The sequence below is a fragment of the Fukomys damarensis genome, unplaced genomic scaffold, assembly GCF_012274545.1.
Source record: "Fukomys damarensis isolate Sample0158 unplaced genomic scaffold, DMR_v1.0_HiC HiC_scaffold_39, whole genome shotgun sequence".
NCBI classification, from domain to species: Eukaryota; Metazoa; Chordata; class Mammalia; order Rodentia; family Bathyergidae; genus Fukomys; species Fukomys damarensis.
Window position 1 is genome coordinate 2,679,761 of NW_022900951.1, and position 22,688 is coordinate 2,702,448.

At 43.8% G+C, this 22,688-nt stretch overlaps 1 protein-coding gene across 12 annotated transcripts in view; it reads right to left on the reverse strand.

Annotated features, from left to right (window-relative positions):
• Positions 1 to 22,688, reverse strand: part of Nlgn4x (neuroligin 4 X-linked) — a 350,731-nt gene that overhangs the window by 6,446 nt on the left and 321,597 nt on the right. For all 12 annotated transcript variants that reach the window (XM_033760136.1, XM_033760134.1, XM_033760129.1 and 9 more), the window contains 2 exons: positions 10,922 to 11,107; positions 4,760 to 5,549 (listed from right to left, as the gene is read on the reverse strand). In XM_033760136.1, the coding sequence (XP_033616027.1) occupies positions 4,760 to 5,549; positions 10,922 to 11,107 (976 nt within the window). The remainder of the gene's footprint in view (positions 1 to 4,759; positions 5,550 to 10,921; positions 11,108 to 22,688) is intronic.

A 22,688-nucleotide genomic window follows, 5' to 3' on the forward strand; every position in this document is an offset into this window, starting at 1 on the left:
TTCATTTGTTAGATACATATTCTGATTTCTGTAAAAAATATTAGTGAGCCTGGCTATCAGATGCCTTGTGCAAAAAAAAAAAAAATATCCTAACACTTAAAAGCAATGTAAGAATAAACTATCTGGTGTTACTTTTATGTGTGTCTAGGGTGTGCAGTACCTCAACCCAGGCATCAGGTGGCACCGGAAGGCCATTTAGTGTAGAGTGACTTTTGATCATTTGTAGGAAAATTGATGCGCCTTGAGCCTATAATGTTAAATGCAAGAAATCAGACCTACAGCTTAACTACCGCATGGTTTCTCTTGGATGAGGAACCCAAAGTATTAAGTAGATGAAAAAGTGGGGTGAAAAACAGACTTTAGGAAACAGGAAGTTACACGTTCAGCATCCGGGAAGGGGACTGGGAGATGGAGGGAGACTCTGGACGGAAGGGAGAAGAGGGGACATGAAAAGAATTAAAATCTGTTATGTACATGTACCGACTTCCCATGAAGAATGTAATCACTCTGTACTAAAAACATGGACTACTGAAAAGGAATCCAATTTAGCCTGCACTTCCTGTCAGCCTTTTTTCTCTCTCTCTTGTTTCCAAAGGTGTTGCAACGGTGATATAAAGTAATCAGAAGTACCTGCAAAGTAGACTCTGCATTAAAAGCGATCAAAAGAAAAACAAAACAAAACACTTGACGATGTCAAGATTATATTACTGGGCATAAATTTAAAAATAAATTCCGATACATGCTCCTTTTATTGCTCCTGAAGTCTGACTTTCCCATTTCTGAACATTAATTGTACTGAGGGTCACTGATGTGAAAGGATTGATTAAAATCCACGGACACTCAAGACGTTAACAAAGATCATTACCTTGTCGTTGACTTCTTCCAAAGAGAAATCAGACTGAATTGCCATCTCTTCTCTCCTTCTTGTCTTCCCTCTATTTTTCTTCCCTTCTCTCCCTCCCTCTTTTCTGTCTTTCCTTCCAACTATCCATCCATCCATCCATCCATCCATCCCCTTTGCTTTTCCTTCTTATTCTCAGAGACTTTAGCAATCAGAAAAACCTAATGACAATTTCTTGTCTTGTTTGGATTGCACTCTATTTTTAGCAGTTGTTACATTAAAGCTTCAAAGAATGAGGCTAGCTTCTCATTCCAGTAACTCACAGAAAGCTCATTTTCAAAACATGCAAGACACACACATACACAAGCTTGTGTTTTAAAGAAAGTTTGGATAAGCGGTTGATACAGGAAGTATGTAGCTATTGGTACAAGAAGTACATAGCTGTTCACACAGGAAGTACATGGCCATTGATACAGGAAGTGCATGGCTGTTGACACAGGAAGTACATGGCTGTTGACACAGTAAGTACTTGGTCATTGATACAGGAAGTCCATAACAGAGGTGGATTCTCATGTAGGGAGCCCAGAGCAGACCAGGGCAGCACATAGGGGAAACCATCATGTAAATCCTGTTTCTAGAGAATGAAAATCCAGTCTGACTTAGTTCCCATGGAAAAATCAGGCATGGACCTGCCTACAGTATGTAGGCTTCATTTGGGAGTCCCCTCAAATTAAGATACACTGAACTCCTGTCAGGTTGGGTGGCACAAACCTGTCATTGCAGCCCTCAGGAGGCTGAGACTGAACCATGAGTTCAAGGTCAGGTTGGAATACATAGTGAGTTCAAGACCAGCCTTAGGTACATAGCAAGCTCCCATTTTGACAAAACAAAGAGTGACAATGAGAACAACAAAACCATCTCCAAAAACAAAATAACGACCACCAAGCAGGCTTACTGAACTCCTAACCTCAGGAGGTGATCTTAGACTGATTTAGGCTCCCAGTAGATGTAAGAGGTTAAGGGGAGTCTGTCTTGGATTGAGAAGTATTGCATGTCCTTCTACAGGATGGGTGTGGTTTTTGAAGTAGGAACGTGGAGGACAGCAAGAAGGGAACTGTCTCAAGTTGGGGTGCAGTTGTAAACAATGGAAAGTCTCTCTTCTAGGAAACCAACTAGGAGCAAGCAACTGTCCCCTCAAGAGCATTAAAATGAGCTCAGACCTCTTTTGTAAAGAGGGAGTGGTGGGCCTGGTAGCTTCCTGCACTGTGAGATGGTAACTTTCTGCCATTTTGTAAACATTGCATTTCTGTGTTATTTATATTATAATACAGATTGCAAGCCTCATGTGGAGCTGGTTGCATCTACTGTACATAATACATCTTAATTCTTTTTTCTCTTCTTCCTGACCTGTCCCTCCAGCTCTTGACCCCTCTCCCTTTTGCAGAAGATCTCTCTCCAAGTTCCCTGTTATCTTCTTTTTATTTTACTCTTTAGTTCATTTGTACATTGGCTTCCTCATATGCAAGGAGACATGTGATATCAAAGCCTGTGGTCTGACTGATTTGACTTAACATCGTGATCTCAAAGTACATCCGGTTTCCCACAAATGACTCCAGCTCATCCTTCTTCACAGCAGAGTAGTACTCCACTGTGGGCAAATACTACATTTTCTTTATCTATTCATCTGTTGATGGACATGTAGGCTGCTTCCGAGGTTCAGCTGCTATGAGCTTTTTGGTATAAGCATGGGTTTGCATGGAACACTGCAGGATGATGTCCTTAATTCTTTTCGGAAGATGCCTGGGAGGGGCAGAGCTGGGTCATTTTGATAACCCACAGTTTTTGACCTCTCAGGCAGCCCTAAGAAGTTAAACAAAAAGCATTACTTTGAAAACTTGTGCTTCCTCATTTCTTGGTTGAAGAAATAAATTTTGTCTCCTGGGCAACCATAAGTCTTGCATGTCTACACCACCTTCCATCCCTCCTATCATTCTGGTGGCTTTTCTTAGATCAGATGTATAAAGCTGGCATTTCTAAGGTTGGCGTTCTTATGATATATTTTTCCCATTCTATCTGTTTTTTTAATTTTTGTTTTGTTTTGTTTTTCATTACCGAGGATTGAACTCAGGACCTTGCATTCAGAAACCAGGCATGGAACCACTGAACTAAATCCCTGGCTCTCTATAAAATTTGTGTTAAGACCATGCTATTAAATCAGTCCTTGTCAAGAAATAAGAAAGTCAAAGAAAAAGAAGACCAAATGAGAAACACTGTACAAATTTTGCTTGCTGAAAATCTCAGCACTGGAACTCTGGCATCCCCAAAGCCACCCCGCAGTACCGCGTGGGACCGAAGTGCTGCTAGTTGTCTGATTCCGACATTTGCCTCGGCAAAACGGAAATTTGCCATCATTCTGGCTCATGAGCCTCTCCAGTTTCCATCTGGGACAAGGTGATCAAGGTTAGTTAGCAAAGGACAGGGAGGTGGAAGAGACAGAGACCTCATCAGTTTTTAAAATTATGTTATTCAGGAAAGGTGGCCTTCTGTTCGTAGCCTCCTAAGATAATTGGGTTTCATTTCTCAACTGTATATTGTTAGGTGCTTAGTAGAATGTAGGTTGATCCCATTTATGTGCTTCTTTTGCTTCTTTTATATTTTCTACTACACTGAGGCCAATAAATTACATATATATATATATATATATAATTATACACACATATATATAATTATACACATATATACTTGCAGATATCTGCATAGATTTGCATACAGACATATTTATAAATATAAGATATATATAAATAAATATATCTATAAATATAAGATATATATTATATAAGGATATAGGTTTCTGTTGTTTTAATGAATTAACATCTATCTTTGTCTCTATCTCTCTCTGTCCCTAAACATAGAATCAGTTCTTTGTGTCTGAAATTTCTACATCTACAAATTCAAAGAACCATACTGGAAAACGATGTGGAAAAAAGATTTGTCAGAACTGAGCCCACAGAGATGTTCCTCGCCTTTCCCTAGCCCCCAACAGTACAAAGTAACAATTGCACGGACACTACTTACCTTGAATGAATCATTTCAACTCAATTAGCGGTGAGATAAGGGGTTGTGCCAATGTTCTGGATAAATTTGCTGGTGTGTGTGTGTGTGTGTGTGTGTGTGTGTGTGTGTGCATGTGGGCACATGTACGCAGATACACCCATGCATCTGCATACATGTCCAATATTAAGACATATATGTTATTTATCCATGCATGTGTGCAGAAACACACACAGTAGTCTTTCTGTGTAAGGGTTAGGGGATTTGCTTATTCTTATGGCTGTGTACCGAGTGCAGTATCCAAAGAGGTACTGGCACCTCAGTAAGCCTGTTATTTAGCCAATGAAACGGGGTCCTAACGAGACTGGAAATTCTGCGGTCAGCTTGGTCAACTTTGTGACAGTCATACAGAAGAACCTGCAGAATTTTCAATCAGCTCCTAGCTATCAAATTTTAAATTTCTTCTTCTTTTTTGTTTTTTGTGGTCCTGTGAATCGATCTCAGGACCTTGCGCTTGCAAGGCAGGCAGAGGAACCACTGAGCTGAATCCCTGGCCCTTGAATCAAAAAACCTTGTGACAAAAAACTATTTAGGAGTAAAACCAAATGAGTTTCAGGTTGAGGGAACAGCTGCGTGGCAGACCCCTTCCTTAGCTCATAAGTGGTCCTGGGTTCGATCCCCAGCACTGCGAAAAATGGATTCCCATAGTGGTTGGATATATATTTTTTTAAAATGAGTGATTAGTGTTGTGTGTGTGTGTGTGTGTGTATGTTTGTGTGTGCAAGCCGTGAATGGAAGCTGATCCCACTGAGGGACAAGAGCCACGAGCTAGGCAAGGAACAGGACGATACCCAAAGGAGAACATACCCGGTCTTGGCAAAATTGGTCCAGTAAGTCATCACCACGGCACTCAGCATCACGTCGTTCTTGGAGAAGTTACAGCTGAAAAGCTCTGTGGGGCCGATCATGGGGATGCCGAAGACGTAGGGGACCTCGTCCCCGTGCGCCGAGTCTGCCCAACTGGGCTTCATTTCGCTCTGACAGTGGTGGTAGAAAGCGTAGAAGTAGGTGGGCGAGCCGTACTGCGCGTGGAGGTCGGCGGTGGCCACCGCGGGGGCCACCCACTGGTGGTCGGTGAAGAGGGCCACCAGGGTTTTCCGGCGAGTTTCCGGGTTCTCCTTGTCAGCCCAGTCCGTGTACATGAACTTGATGGTCTCCCGCAAGGTGTCTTTGCCCTCGGGGTAGCCGTAGAGGTTGTCCACGAAGTTGGACACCGAGAAGTCGAAGTCGTTGGGGGTCACACCGTCCTCGCTGTCCACCATGCCATCCACGAACTTCAGCCCCTCTCCCTGGTTCACCCCCAGCATGATGTCGTAGTTGAGGAACTCGCCCTGCTCCATGAGGATCTGGGGGTCGTCGGGGATGACATCCCCGTCGATGACGGGCCCGAAGGCAATGTGGTAGGTGGCGGGGGTGATGGCCTGCTGAATGAGTTCTTTGTAGTTCTTGTTCCGCAGGCATTCCACCATGTCCGTGGTGTCCAGCATGTTGCAGCCCACTTTATCTGCCAACATCCGAGTATATTTGGCAGGCTGGTAGTTCACCGCCCAGCTGGACAGGGCCGTGCCGCTCTGGATGATGGCCTTCTGGAACAGACCTGCAGGTGCAAAATTGTGGACATGCAAATGAAAACCCGCGGGGAGGGGGCAGGAAAGTAGCTTTTCACCGGGAAGAAGGCTCCGATTGTTGGGAGTTTCCGCGTGGAGAGGCATTCAGCTCTATCTGGGCTGCTCTGACCCTTGGTGTTTCCCATCCCCCCTTGGGCTGGACGCTCATTTTGTGGGATGTTACTCTGCACACACACACACACACACACACACACACACACACAAATACAGATATTCACATGGATGCATGGATATACACACACATCGGCGTTTAGAAAATGAAACCGTGCTGACATTTTTCTTACAGCAGTAAAAGGAACCAACCGGAATAGGCAGAATTAAAACATGCAATTCATTTCTGATTTCAGCATTTGCTGTAGGTTTGGAATCCACATTTGGTGCACAAAAGATTCTCTCCCTGGAAGTTCCTTTTGCTAGATGTTATCATTCCACAGAGAGATAGAAATGGTGACAGGTAGAGACAGAGGAGACAGAGACAGAGACGGAGATAGAAAAACACAGCATTCATGAATGAATACACACCCACCACAGTTTTACAACAAAGGTCAATCGACTTTTTCTGCAGCAATAAAAACAAGTGCAATTAGTGAATCTTTCATAATCTCGTGTAGATTTCAAATCCAGCACACATGCAAAAAAAATTCTCAGCACCAGCGAACCCAACCCCACCCCTTTCTCTAATAACATGCCTTGTATCAGGATGATGTTAAAAGTTCTCCGGAGGGGTCGGGGCTTTGGCCACGCAAGCACAAGGGCCCAAGTCTGATCCCCGGTAACGCCCCCCAAATAAATAAAATTTTTAAAAAATAAAAGTTCTCCAGGGATTGACAGCAGATAGAAGCTAAAAAACACATACAACTCTGGGATGGGAAAGAAAAATCCCATGGCATTGATTTTAGATTGGGAATTTAGGGCTGTTGCTTTTCCAATCAAAATTAGCTCATTACTTGATGACCTGTTCCATTACGTATTCAAAATCAGTAGCTCAGCTTGAAGAAATCTTAGTGTATTTGCTGCACAAGTGAGCACAGTTTAAGGGCATCTTACACTGAGTATTCGAAAATACATATATGTCTGTATGTCATTTATTTCCAAATCGCACTCATTTTCAATTGGGAATTTTCTGTATTTTATTCTGGTCTCTTAGTGTCAACATGAAGCGAGAAACTTGATGAGTACTGGGCAAGGTGAGGAGTGGAACTGTGGATTTAAGTCTTAAAGTTTTCTCTGAGATCGGGATGTGGCACGTTTGTGCTGCAGGATAAAACAGGATAAAAGAGGAACCTATCCTGCCTTTGCATGAATTTCCCCATGACTCCAACCCTAAAGAATGCAGCACTCATCCCTGAGTTCAGTAATTGACACCCTGATGGCTGGAAAGGTCCTGGAAGCAGGCAGGCGCGTGGGAAATGTGATTGCCATCAGGAAGATGTGATTTTAAAGTCTGGGAGATTGCCCACAGGGGACACACAAGCTGGGGAAGTTAAATCTATCTGGCTTTGCTCAGTGTGACATTAAAGCCCACATTAGCATCATTGCTTTCAGAAGCTCACCCGCTCTGACGTGTCAGGCTATGAAGATTGGTACTTTAAAACACCTAAAAGGAATCCTGTCATCATTTGGCCTGAAACAATCAAAAGGTAAAACAACCAGAACTAGAAATGTGGTGTGAGACAGAAGAAGGTGTTTCTTTTTTTCTCTACTCACAACTCATTGAAGAAATTTGGCAGAAATAGATACTAGAGAGATGATAGATAGCAGGATAGATGGTGCGATAGATAGGAGATAGATAGATAAAGGAAACATTGGAAGACAGATACGTAAAGGATGGGCATGCAGATGGGAATAAATACACAAAAGATTTATGACATATGGAAGGACAGAGGACAGATGATGGATAGATAATAGAGAGGTAGCTGATATTGGAAACATGGAAAGAGATACATACATAAAATGTTGGACATGTAGATATGAGAGTTGAAGGTACAATCGGTGCACCATGTATGGAAAGATAGGTGATAGATAGACAGGTGATAGATGGATAGATATTAATAAAGCACTACTTGCCTCCTACAGACATAGCATGGATTTACTACAAAAACTGAAGAGAAACCATTCCTTCATCATTCAATCTTTAAAACGGAAATTATGGTAGCGTAATCACTGTGCTAATAACTAGTACAATACTATTTTTCAAACTCCTTTTTTCTGCTTCTTAGAGTTCCTTTGTGCCCAGTCTTGCTCCATCTAGGAACTGCTTTCTGAAGTGTTTTTCAAACTCTCCTATCTTCTGGGAGCAATTCCTGAATCCCTGCTTCCTTGATTAAGTCTTCACTGGGCCGTATTAACCCCTCCCTGGGCAGTCTTTCAGCTTTGCCTCTCATGTTTTGGCCAAGATGCTAACAGTTGGATGGATGTCTTTGAAAAGTGTGCTTTATCCATGTTTGCTTTGATTTCAGGAGACTAGAGAAGTAGAAATAGAATTCTGAAGACAAGAAACCTGGCCTTGTATCGCTGTCACTGTCATTATCACGAGGGGCATTTTGATGCTTTCTGTGGGCTCCGTGGAGAAATGTAGAACAGCAAGGCTTTCCCAGACCGTAGTCACCTCTAACCCATTGATTCCAATAATCACCACCTTTCTCCCTCCAAGGAATTTGGCTTCCCTGTATTTCATTACAGCTGAAGCTGGCCTGGGTTCCTTTTTACAGAGTGAACCATGATTATGTGTGCAGGGCAGAACAAGGATCTCAACAATTTTTATTTGGTTGCTTTTTTTTTCCTTGGTGGTACCAGGGATCAAACTCAGGTCCTTGAGCTTGTGGGGCAGGCGTTGGAACCACTGAGCTAAACCCCTGGCCCTCAACAATTTTTAAAAATGTGTTTGGAATTTAGATGAGGCATGGTTCATCCATCGGATCTTCGTGCTTTTTGTTTTATCTTTTTTATTTTATTTTATTTGGTGCCAGGAATCAAACTCAGGGCCTTGCGCTGGTCAGGCAGGGGTGGTGCCAGTGAGCTATGTCCCTGTCCCCTGTTATATTCTTAAACTGGTTCCATATTTCTGACCCACTTTCAATAAGTTTTTATGGTTGATTTTTTGCTCTTTACTTCCATATGTTTGTGGTACACGATCTATCTGGATTCTGTATAGGGAACAGATACAAAACATGCCTAGTCCTCATAATTTTCACGTCCCTTTCCCCTCAAAACAGCCTGGTGGAATTTTCAGTCTGATGCACAATGGGTGCGGCAAAAGAAAGAATCCAGAAATTCAGATACCAGAGAAAGAAAAAAAAAAATCATTGATTGCATCTTTTAAAAAAATAATCCAGGGACACACATCACCAGAAACTAGTCCAAACTGTTACAAAAAGCCAAGAGAAGAATGTGAAAGGATCACAGACCATAACAGCATCCACTCTTAAAGACTCTGGTGGTGCTTGCTTCTAATCCCAGCTACTCAGTGTCCTGATGCAGGAGGATCCCAAGGTCAGCTGAGGGAATTTAAAGAACCCCTCCTAAAAAATAAAATCAGAAGGGGCTGGGGCTGGAGCTCTCCAGTAGTAGAAAAGCCCCGGGTTCCATTTCCAGTACCGAATAAAACAAAAACAACCAAAAATGTACCTATGGACTTCTTTCCACCTCTGCCTATAAAATGCCTCGCCTTGGGGGCAAGGGATTTAGCTCAGTAGAGGCCGCTGCCTGCTTTGCAAGCATAAGGTCCAGAGTTTGACCTCTGGTACACAAAAATAAAAAGGCTCTCTTTCACTTCTTGTGACTTCTCTTTTGAGTCTCTCGTGTGACAGCCTGCAGCCTCCCTTGCCGTGGGGACAGGTACACTTGGTCTCCACTTGGACCCTCAGAAACAGCTGGGGAAGACCCGACACAGGAATGCTGGGCTGGGCCGGCTGCTCACTATTTCCCTGAGTCACTCTCCGTGAGTTCTTGAATGTGTTTCTCTTTGCTCCTGCTTATTCCGCACTAGTACGTTTTTTTGGTCTACATAAAGGGAGAGAGAGAGAGAGAAAAAGTATGAGAGAGGCAGATCTTTTGTAAACCGGAAGGAAGCCAAGCGAGGGAGAGACGGAGGAGACCAGATCGGGGAGGATGTCAAAATATTGAGGATTGTTCTCTACACGTACCATGAGGAATTTATCGTGTACTGCAAACATGGGCTAATAAGAGTAAACATGAAAATATATTTTCTTTCAGAAGATGCCCAGAAATGGCCCGATAGAGAAATGTCTATAAACTCTAGGACTAAAGCTGCCCGTGGGATGTGCTTGCACTGCCAACAGAGGGGTTTTCCTTCTGGTTCCCCCCGGGGGGGTGGGTTCTGCGCTCACTGATTTACTCCTGCTCGGAGGAGGACAGGTGCGGAGAGCTCTGTCCGGCGTACGCAGAGAATTTTAACGCCTTTAGTCTCTGAACCGGACATGGCGATAGATCCCCTGCCTCAATGGCGCAGGCACTGTGCTCCGTACTGAAAGTCACCAAGAAATGACTTGAAGCTTAAGACCGAGTGTACCCGGGCTCACAGGATACGTGCACCATCTTGGACAGGAATTGGAAGGCCTGAGGCCCTTCACTCCCTTACTGTGCATTGGAATCACTTTCCAGGCGACTGCAAGCGGGGACTGCATTTCCTTCAGCTTTACCATAGATGCTAACAAAGCTTAAGATGGACCAAACGATGGGAGAATGGAAAAAAGAAACTATCACATACGGGTTTCTAAAGAAGTCACTCTGTCATCGTAACTAATATCTTATCGTTCTAAATTTAAATTGGGGGGATTTAGTTCAGTGGGCCTGGACCTGCCTCTCAAGTGCAAGGTCCTAAGTTCAATCCCTGGTGCACACAAACACACACACAAACACACACACACACACACACAAGCAAGTTATAGTCTGGAGTGAAGGAACATAGGAAGATGCCCGCAGTCCCAGCACTTTGGGAGGCTGAAGCAAAAGTATCTCAAGTATGAGCTCCACCCTGGCAATTTAGAGAGATCCGATTTGAAAATTTAAAGAATGGGCTCAGTGTGAGAGCTCTGGGTTTGAGCTCCAAGACAGCAAAGAAATAAAAACAGTGAATTAAAGACCTGGGATGTAATTTGCCGGTTGAGCGTTTGGCTACCCAGCCAGAGGCCCTGGGTTCCCTGCCCAGTACCACAGGCCAGGGAAAGTGAGGTGGGAAGAACAGAGATTGTGGAATGCAGCGGATAGGATTTTTTGTTCAGGTTCCCAATCCCGCCCTGCAACTCGGGGTGATCTTAGCGGAGCTCAGGGCAGGGCTCCTGTTTGAGTCTGCAGCCCCACCCCAGGGCAGGCCGGTTACCTTCTGAATAGTGCGACAAAGTCAGCAGACTGACACAGGAGGCTCCGGCCCCAGACCCAAAGATGGTCACTCTCTTGGGGTCACCACCAAAAGCTCCCACGTTCTCCTCGATCCACCGCAAGGCTTGGATCTGGTCCAAGAGTCCGTAGTTACCTTTCGCCGCCTGGTCCCCGGTGCTTAAAAACCCTGCAAAAAAAAAAAAAATAAAAATAAAAAGGACCCAGGGTTGAACATGTAGCGCAGTGGTAGAGCACATGCCTAACATGCCTGAGGACTTGGGTCAAATCCAGCACCACAAATAAAAACGAGCAAAATCACAACCCTGGGTGAGCTAGGTATAAACACCGAGAAGCACTTCACCAGCTCTCTCCCCTCTTTGTAAAGGTGTCTTAACTCTTTCTCACCTGTCCGTTCCCTCTCTGCCCTGCCACCCCATCGATAGAAACAACCTTGCAGGTAAATTCTTCAGAGCAGAATTATATTACACATACACCCCAGTGAGCATTCCTTTTGGAATTATAATAAAATACCTCCCTTATGGGAACGCACGTGGCTGCAACGGAGGACAGGGGCTGAGGATTTAGCGTAGCTCAAAGGTCCTGAGTTCAAATCCCAAATCCCAAAAAGAAAAAAAAATCAATTAAATGAAAAATAAAATAAAAAATAGAGGACAAAAGTGGTCTAAAATCTTTACAGTACAATAGTAGAACATATGTTATAAATTGCCTAGCATGCATGAAGGCGGTGGGTCCAATCTCCAGTACCCCAAGAACCAAGCTCTCTCTTTTTTTTTTTTGCTCACAGTTTCATTTTCTCAGGAAAAAAAAAAAAAAAGGAAAATGGAACAGGCTCCTCCAGGAAAATTTTCAAGGGGAAAAATAATGCTTGTAGGGTGAGGAAGTCTGAGAAAGGGTGTGTATGTGTGCAAAAATAACATAGGTCGAGTTTGTTCCATTGAGTGGGTAAGATTTGAAAATAACTCCTTTTGTTGCTTATGTGTCACAGTAAATGACAGGCATCTTAGAATCCCATCTGAAGTTAAATTCCTACCCATCTCTCCCTCCAAACGCCTCTGCCTCTTTTTTCTTGAGCTGGAGGTGGAACCCGAGGCCTGGCACGCACTAGACAAGTGCTTCCCGCCTTTTCTTGTTATTTAGAGAATATGTTGGTGTTTCAGACCCTCACGTACTATTCCATAATCTCACCCAGAAGCCAGTGCAACCCCCTAACCTAATGCCCAACACCACGCACTGGTGGTTAGGCAAGGAGTTTTCTCTAAGCCAACCAACTTAGTTTCACCCAAGGTGTGAATGCTCCCTCAGAATTTTTCTTTCTGCATGATTACATTTTCCCCAATTTCCACGTGTTCCACCCAAGAGAGGTTTCCTCATTCATTGAGCAGAGTGGCATATATCCTGTGCTCCCAGCACTCTGGGAGGCTGAGGCAGGAGGATCCCAAGCTCATGCTCGAACCGGACAACTTAGGAACAAAGTGAGACCCTCCCTCAAAACAAAGAAACAAACAAAAAATTTAAAAAAGGCCAGGATGCAGTTTAGTGTGAAGGCTCTGCATTCAATCCTTTGGACCTCAGAAAAAGAACTGTTGAAGTCATGATCAACTCCAGGTCAAATTTGTATGAAGATGACCCCCCTCTGAGCTCCTGCATAGCATAAATCCAAAGATTCTCTCTTGGAATCACATTGCCACCCCAACTAGATGAATTTCAGGAATCTACATACAGGCCACCAGCTTCCAAATCCTAAAACCAAGTAAGTCAAGGATGGGGCTGAGGACCAAGAAAGCCAACGAGCTTCTCTTGGAAGCATTTCTCGATTTTCAGCGATCCAAGCCAGAGATCACAAATGAACGGGTGGCTCAGAAGAAAGCCCCACACGACTTTTGGTTCACAAAACGCAATAAAAATTCCAAAGCTCAGGCCGGGCTGCCAACCCCCGTTTCTTACAACACAGCCACAGAATGGTGCATTGTAAATGAATCCCGTGGGTCCAGCCTCCTTCCTTCCTCGAAGCAAATGCATGTAGGATGAGCTGTGATTTCCAAGAGTCGAGAATTCACTCTCCCCAGCCCTTATTCGATTAGCAATCACTGATTACCGATTCATGCCCAAAACGTTCGGCACACAGCACGAATCCTCCCTCTTCTGCGCTCAGAACACAACTCCTGATTTGGAGGGGACACCCCCACACACGTGCTAAGTAGATAGGTGTTTGGTCACCCCAAAGTCAGTGCCCTGTAGTGACTCTAAGACAGAGTTGTCTTCCCCCTTGGAAGAAAGACGGGGTTTGTGCCAAAGGGTCCGGTACCCTTCTGGCAAAACGAATCTGTGTTGAACTCTTTTCTTTACTCCCCTCTTCCCTTCTCTACGCTAGTGGAAGAAGGATCTAATTGCTAATTTGAATTCTGCAAAAGAGAGGGAAATCTGCAATCCGATGTCAATCCTGAGTCTTTATGGTATCATAGTCCTCCCCAGCCCCTAGTAAAATTCGACGGCTCCAACTGTAAAGCTGCTGCAGGTTAAGAAGTATCCCTTACTCCTGCACCTGTGAGGTGGGTCATTGTGATGCTGAATTCCTTCCAAAGAGTAAACATGTTGGCCACGGAAACCAGTGCTTGCATGTTTAAATTTGGAGGGAAAAAAAAGGTAAATGTGGTGCTGTGGGAAACTGGTGTCTCCACAGTTTTTGCTATGGAATCTTCATTAACTGAACTATTGAAAGATTTTCCTTTTTCCCCCCTTCGTTTTTGCTTGGCCACGCAGGGGCTCAGACTCAAGACTGTGATAAAGTGAGGCAAACAGTCTTCTTCCACTGAGCTACACTCTAGCTTTGTCTCTTTTTCTTCTCTTTTTAAAACTTAAAGCATCTACCAGATGCAGTTACATCTCTGGTACGGGAGGAAAGAGAACGATTTTCTTTTCTTTGCAGTTGTTAGCATTCAGGTTCCGAGCCGCGGAGCGCGGTGCTTGGTGTGAATCAGACTTGAGATGTGGGGAAGATGACAAACATGGTAGTAAGTGTGGGTCAGAGGAAAAAAATGCTTATTTTCCAAAGATACAGAATTATCAAGCTGTTGGCATCGCTGTATCCAACCGAAGCTGGATGCATCTACGTGAAATCAAGGAGATTTTAACTCAGCAGAAAGAATGGTCACCCAGAAAGCAAAACCAGCCCAGCAGTCCATCAACTGGAGACTGGATAAGGAAAATGTGTGAGTTTTTAAAAGGATAAAATGGCATACTACTGAGCCATAAAGAATGGGAAACTGAAGTCATTTATAGCTCATAGGACGCACACTGAGGTGATGCTCTCAAGTGAAATAAATAGGACACACATGTAAATACTGAACAGTTTCTCTGCTGGGAGAAACTGAAAGTGTAAATGAGGATCAAAATGTATAAAAGACTGTGTGAAATAGGAAGAAAAGATCCAACGGGGGAGGGGAGGTGGGAGGAGTTGGGAAAGGAACGAAGGGAAAAGAAAATAATACAAGAAAAGAAAAAAATGGAAACAAAGTGTAAACGGGAAAGAGTGGAGGGGTGAAGGGAGGGCAGGGGAATGGGGAAAAATAAGAACCAAGGTCCATCATGCCAAGGTACAAATTCCCAATGCTGAAAGGCATCATGTAGCGTACCTACAACATACCAATTTTAAAAGAAAACAAATCATAACAAATGCCCGGGAGGCTAAGGGGCAAAGCCTGCACTCCTACATTATTGGTGGACTTGTAAACTGGTACAAGCTCAGAAAAAATCAGGGTGGGGATTCCCCTAATAATTGAAAACAGAAATTCTGTCTTCTCCAGGTATTCTGGTTTCTAGGTATGTTCCCAAAAGAAATAAAGACATCCTATCACTGTCATCCCTGCACACCCATGTTCATAGCAGCACAACTCACAGCAGGTAAATTTGGAAAGTAGCCTCTATGACCATCAGCAGGTGAATGGACAAAGAAAATGTGGTGTTTGCACACCGTGGGACACTACTCTGCCATGAAAAAGGACAAGCGAGTCAACTGTAGGAAAATGGATGCACCTGAAGGCCATGAGTTTGAGTGACATGAATCAGGAAGACTTAACTTTAAAGGCATATCCTTGATACACTAGCGGAAGAAGACAAAGGGCTGTGTAAAGTCATAGGTTTGCGACAGGAAGTATACTTTCTGTCCCAAACACACTAAGCCTGTCCGCCGATGGAATAGTTGGCATGTGAGGTTCACCGTCCGGAAATGCAGCTTGGAGATGTGTAACCCCCACACCCTTAGGCGACAAAAGTCTCAAACTAGTCTATTGAAAGACATGCAGGCAAACAGCTGCACAGATGCTAGCATTCACGGGGAACTCCAAGGTGACAAACAGGACCGGAAAAATGCAGACAGGAAGTGGGCTGAGTTCACGAGATTTCCTTCACAGGTCTTGTAGAGAAGATGCTTCAAAATGGGAGCCATAATTTCCATGGGTGTGGGCGCGTTCAGCTAGAGCTGCTGCATGTGTGTGATACGCGTGTATAACTGTGTGTGCACATGTGTGTGTGCACGTGTTTACCCACACAAACATGTGCAAATATGAACAATTTAAGGCGCAAAGCCCAGGCGGGAATATTTCAGTGAAAGCCTTTCGGAGCTGTACAGAAGAGCCCCAAGAGGGAATCTGTGTCATAAGACTCACAGGAGCAGTATAAGAAGTAGGAAAATGAGTCAAACGGATACACATCCGGACTCATGCTAGGTTGTTTTCCAGAAGTCGATCATGAGCACATTTACTGCAAGGTGAAGCCCATTTTGTGACCAGAACCATTTAGGCTTTGACAAAATCATTTATATAGGATGGAACCAAACGGAAGCTTTCATGGATTGACTGACTGATTGATTGATATTTGTTTCATTTTAATCTTTTCCCACTAAGTACATTTTAGGTATACAATACAATGACATTCATCATTGGGAACTTGTTTATCTGGAGAGAGGGTCTCCTGGTGTAGTTCAGGCCGGTTTTAAACTCAGTATGTAGCTCAGGCTGACCTCGAACTCATGGAGAGCCCCCTGCCTCAGCCTCACAGCACTGTGATTAAAGGTTGGAGCCACCACTGACAACTTAGAAAAATTAGACATTTAAATGATACAGGCCTGATGCTTAAGGATGAGTGAAATTCATCCTTCCCATTTTAAGGATTTCATGGATGGATTTATTAGGATTTTTCACTTACTAACCAAAGGAGGAATACTTCTCTCTTCTCAAGTTGCCACACAGATGTTGCTCAAATCTACTTCTCCCCACCAGCACAGTCTACGGAATAATGGTGCAGACCCAAGGCTTGCAATGCACAGGTTACCCAATGTTGGACCATATTAATTACCTTTCAGGTCTCACCTGTGCTCTTTTCACGCACTATTATCAGCTCCCCAGCTCCCTGTCTCTCAGGCGACTGAAAATGTTGGGAAGGTTTCAGCTAAGACTATACCCACCCCGAATCTGACACTGAGCGAATACTAGAAATAACATAAGACACAATAGAAACCATAGAAATAATAATTTTTAAAATTCTGTTTATTGTACAGTACATGTTGTTATTTGAAGGTAATTAACACATGAGTTTCCAAGTGAGGAAATGTGAGGCCAGCCGTGTAGCGAATCTCTTCGGCCAACTTAAATTCTTTTTCTTTTCTTTTTCTTTCTGTTTTGCTGGAGGCTGAACTGAGGGGCCTTTAGACAGAGCTATATCCGTGACCCGCCTCCCTCCCACCCTTCCTTCCTTCCTTCCTTCCTTCCTTCCTTCCTTCCTTCCTTCCTTCCTTCCTTCCTTCCTTCCCTATTTCAATTTGGAGACCAGGTCTCTCTAAGTTATCCTGGCTGGGCTGGAAATTATTCATCCTCCTGCCTCAGCCTCTGGAGTAGCTGGTGTGTCCCATCTGTCATGCTTTGGGTCACTTCCTCCTAATACTTTTCCACCCACATTTGTTTAAATCTTGCCATTCCTCCTTTATTGCCATTAGAGCAGCTCTTCTTTTCCAAAAGCTGGCAAAGAAAGGAGACAAATCCCACACCCTGACCTAAAAGCTGTCATTTTCCAAGTCCGGTCCACTTCATGGCCACATGTTTTGGGTTTCCCCCAACCATATCAGCCATACAAGCAGTGACTCCTGATTATGAAAGGATGCACACAAATCCTGAACATCAATCCTGGATGCTTAGGCTGGGCAGCTATAGGTCTCTAAGTATCTTCTACAGAAGTCATTGCCCTAATATGTCAAAATAGCAGCCCTGGATCTGCAATTCACCTGCAATTTAATTCTCAAAGCAAAACAAATTCAACAAATTCATGCTCTGTGAACAGATGTGGTGAATGAATTCGGTGGGCAGAGGTCGTAAGGAATATCCATATGTCTCGGGAGAAGGCATCGCACTGGTGAATATTGCGCACAGCATGATGCTTTTGTGTTGATGTCATAAAACAGATGTATAAGGTATAAAATAAGGCAAGAAATGCAACGCGGAATTCTGGCTACCTCGAGGTGTGTGGGTGTAGAGACTTTATACACGTCACTTCTGTCTCATTCTGTTCCCAATGTCTTTTCCTTTTTCCCATTTTCTTTTTTCTTTCTTCTTTTTTTTCATTGTTTCCTTGTTTTTCTCCTCTCCTGTGTTCTTTCTTTCTTGCTTTGTCTTTTTTTCCTCTTCCCTCCTTTCTTACCCTCCCCCACGTCCTTGGACTTTTTTACTTTTTGGTTTTTCTTTTGCAACACTGGGGATGAGAACCCAGGTGTAATGCATGCCATGCAAGCCGCCAACTACTGAACTACACTATCAACCTTTTAACTCCCTCAGCAGCCGCAATGCCTCCTCTCCCCGCTCTCTCCCACGTGTGCTGTAAAAATACAAACTTATTTGTGGGACCGGAAGGGCCTTTCCGTGTGGCCACACCTCACCGTCTCAAGCTTTCCACGCGACTTGTTACCTCCCTGCAGGGTACGCTTGGCAGGCGCATATATATTTCTTACGTGCGTTCTGCTACGTCTAGGGTCCTCTGTGCAGAGCTGCCTGCCTTTTCCAAATTTGCCTTGAGATCTCCTGGCTCTCCGGGTTGCACTGCGGCCCTACAGCACAGCGCCCCCTGCAGATGGATTTCGGAACTGTGCTCTGCGGAGATCTTTTCCAGTCCTGTATCTAAGGAAACCCTGCTGAAAAAATCCCTGCTTGTTTCCATCCTGCCCGCACCGTTAATGCTTTACCCGAGGGCGTACTGTTCCACTTACACCTGCACGTTAAGGGCCTCGGTAGATTGCATCTCGGTATCCGTCTTCGCATCTCAGTCTTTGGCATCTCAAGCTTTGGTCGTGGAAAAGAAGATTTCCAAGCCTCGCTTTTCCCACGTGTGAAATGGACAGCACAAGAGTGCTCATCTGATGGTGGAGATCGGGGAACTCAATTGAGTTCTGACACTAAGATAAACAGTGTGCTGCCTGCCAGGGGATATGGGGACAATGCTGCCCCCTGGACTGGTGTCCTTCATTTCAGGGGCAATGCTGTGGATCGGCCCGTGTCCCTCCAATAACCTGAAATAACATAAACTGCAGCTGTTAATCAGCTTCCAGCCTCACGATTATGCAGATGATGTTCAAAGATCATAGGCTCTGGGACTGGATTGTGAAGAATGCACTTCGTGCTGTCTGTGAAAGTTTCCCTTGCCTGAAATTAATGCATGTGCGGGCACTCGGTGAATTTACTTAAGAGTTGTAAAACCGAGAGGGAGAAAAAACAAAATTGAAAACATATCGTCGTTTTTACTCGTGGTGTGAAATTTACATCAACATTCACCCGACCGGTTTTTAGGAGATGTCACGTGTGGGGTAAATGTGGAGGGAAATTTATAATATTTGAGTGGATTTCCATGGTTTCTAATTGTACTGATCAATTAATTTTTAATTAATTATAATTTACTTATGTAGGTACTAGAGTTTGAATCCTAAGCATTCACACTGAGCTACATCCCCAGCCCGTTTTTAACTTTCATTTTATTGTTTTAATTTTGAAAATTAACTCCCCCCCGCTTTCTATGATCTTTTATTGTATGGGGATTGATCCCAGGACTTTGACTCCAAACTACATCTTGAACCGTCTTCCTTTCTGTTCTTCAGGACAGAGTCTAACTGATTTGCTCAGGTTGGTCTCCGAGCGGAGACCCTCCTGTCTTAGCCTCTTAGAGCGCTGGAATTATAGATGTGTGTCTCCAAACCTGGTTCACTGGCATTTTGCAAACTCACAGAAAAAACAAAATGGGGTGGGCATGAGTACATTTAAATTTTCTTCTAATAAAAATTTTTTAAAAATTATTTAATGGAATTTATATTTTTGCTCTGAAATGATACTTATAAAGCATAAACTATACCTTGCCTATCTGCATGTCATTTAGGATTCTGTAAAATGCATGGAGAGAAACATGACTGGTACAGGAATATATACAGTTAATACTGAACACTTTTCATAGTTCCTTTTGGAGTCCGTTCATTCACAACACACTGTTTTGATTAGGTATCCGGTTCTTGGTTCACCTGCAAAGTTAGTGAAGTCAGACCAGGAAAATCCCTCCTAAATGGGAATAAGAGAGAACGTGGGTCCTCTTCTCTGGACCCCAAAGGCTGCCCAAATTCCTGGACTCAAGGCCCTATTTTCTATCGTCACTGGCAGCGGCATAGTGTCCTCCTCTATCTGGCCTCTGTTTTGCGCCTGAGGTCTTCTCTGTGCCCCTTTTTATCAGGACATGGTTTACTACACCGAACCCAAATGGTACGTGAAAAATCACTCCCATCCCCTCTCTAGGTCACACCGACAATGATTCCTCTCACCTCATGGATTCGTCGGGTTTTGGTTGATGGAAAAATAAAACAGACTGACATATACAATTTATCGGAGAAAGATTAATCTTGGCTTGTGGCTTCAGAGGGTTCAGTCCGAGACTGACTCATGGTTTCAGTGGCTCAGTCCACTATTGGCTGGTTCTTCTGAGGCAGAAACATCATGGTATAAGGTAGTGCTGGAGAGCAGATGCCCAATTCATGGCAGCCAGGGAGCACAGAACAGGGGACGAGGCCAAGAGGGAAGGGCCAGGGACCACATCTAGTCCCCAGGGTCCCAGCCCCATGGCCCAGCCAGACACTCCGGAAGAGTTCTTTGCTGGTTCTCTCTGTATCTCTCACATCATCAAACTGAACAACCAGGTGACCCACCTGATACCAGGGTGTTCACGTACTGAGAGCTGTGCTGTTCTGCTGATAGCTTGTTGCCCTTACCGCTGACTTGGGAGAGACTTTTTTTTATATTCTGGATACAAGCTCTGCATCTGCTGTACTTTGTAGCACTTATGAGCACGGGGGTACTTCATTCACTGCAGTGCTCCTCGGACACAGGACTTGCAATTAACTCCTACAGGAAGTCGCTGGCCTAAAGGTTTGGCTATGATTGCACCAATATACACTGCGTACAAAAAGTGGAATGTCACGTTTCACTCCATAAATACGGACAATAGTTAGGTGTTGATTTAAAATTAAAATAAGGGGGAAAAGAAGCCTGTGCAATGTGAGGTTTAAGTGGCCATCAGGGGCAGAGAGGGTAGCTCAGGTGTGGGGCATTTGCCTAGCATGTGCAAAGGTCCTGGGTCAAATCCACAGTACTAATAAATAAATTTATAAATAGATGAATAAATGCATTATATATGTGCCCTACCTCTTTCTCAGTCTCCTTTTCGTGCTGTTTATCAACTGTCTGTGTAGCTTCATCCCAACGTATAACCACCACGATTAAAGGAGAGTGAATTGGTTTATTTAATCAACTAAATTTTTTATATAAGAAATGCACCTCGAACCAGCTAAGTGTGTATGTCTTCATATTCATTCATCAAGTATGTATAATTAACTGTTACATATTCGGATAATTATGTCAGTTTACAAGATCTTCGAGTTAAATACACATAAATATATTTACATATTTATAAATATTTCATCATTTTTTCTGATTTCAGCTCACAGCCGCACACACAGCAAAGAATCACTTCATAACTGTGAGAAGTCCCAAGGTCTCCTCACCTCACAGACTAAATTAGAGCTAAAAATAGAGACCCCAAAGAAGGTATGTTCTCTCTCGTTTCTAAAAATTCTCTCAGGACAAAAAGCTGCTTCTCCCTGACTCAATATTAGCATTGATAACAAGATACGGGGAGAGGGAGAGGGAGAGAGAGAGGCAGGGCAGGAGAGATAGGAATATATTCCCATTCATTCTGAGGCAGGATCTTGATAAACTGACCAGGTAGGGCTCAAATTTGTAACCCTCCTGCCTCAGCCTACTGGAACGCTGGGATTACAGGCTTGGATGATGACCACGTTGAGCGAGCACCAGCTTCTTCAGGTTTTAATCATCATCATTTTTTGTTATTGCTCTTGGAGATTTGTATTCTGCCTGACCATATGCAAATCAGCTGTGAGTCATGTTTAATCAGGGAGACGCTGGGGACAGACGCACCGCAATTATCGAGACTGATTCCAAAGCATGGAAAATCTCCCATGCTCCTGAAACCTTCCCCTCAGCCAAGAGGCCTCTCCGACTGCACGAATTGGCTGAACCCGAAATCACAGCTCATTTTCAGCAGATATCGCCTCTGACACCAAGCCTAACATTCAGTTTCCAAGAAAGACCCTATTTTCTTTGCACGGCGACACCCTACCCTCTCACACTTCTTCTCTGTGCTTCAAGGCACATCATCACATGAAACAAATCTCTAACAGAGCCTTTGAGGAATACCCAGCCTCGGTAGGTAATTCAATGTGTCACTGGTGAATTTCTTTTTGAATTTTACCTTATTTTATCGGTACAGTGCAAAGGGAGTGTCCCCTCTCTCCCTGATATTTTGTGCATCCTGGCTTAAATGCACGGATGACTTATGATTTGTAATAGATTATAGTCATACAAGTCATTTTATTTTCCACCTTCTTGGCTACAAGCTACCTACCCCATAGATTGGCTTGGAAGATACTTGTTTCCTATTCTCAGGGTTCATCCTAAATACCTGGGAGTCTTCTAAGGAATACGACTTCACCTCATAATGAGGTAGTTTTGAGGAAGTGTGTAGGCACATGGATTAAACATATGTAAGAATAAACACATATATGCATATGTATGTCCGGGTAACTAGAAATACAAAGCAAACTCTGAGACATTCTCTTGTAAGGACAAGGCAAGTACAAACCATGGCTACATCTCTTCCCATGTAAAATCCTTTCCTAGTCACTAGAACTTTGGCTTCTGAAGAACAGGGATGAAGTAAATTGTCTTGCTGGGCAGTGCCTCTCAAAGTTTTCCTCAGACACCCATGTCACCAGGAGGGCTTGGGAAACAGAATTCAGATTTCAGAATCCCGACGCTTCTCCTGGAGCAAGGACCTACTAATCTGTATCTCTAATAAGTTGACGGTGAGTGAACTAGTTGCCACGAAAGAGCCCAAGTTCCACAGTTAAGAATTCTAAATCGTGTTCTGCTTTTTCTCCTTGTTCTGCTTTTTTTTTTCCCCTGCCACCTGGTATTTTGTTCTGAAGTTGGAAGAGATTCATTTTTCCCACTGTGGCAAGAATCTGCAACTAGGAAGAACTCTGTCAGCTCACGGAAACCCAGCCAGAGCCACATGGTAACCAGTGATTGCATTGACAATTCTCTTAACCGACTGATGATTGAACTCAGGTGTACAGAATTCCACTCTAAAAGAGC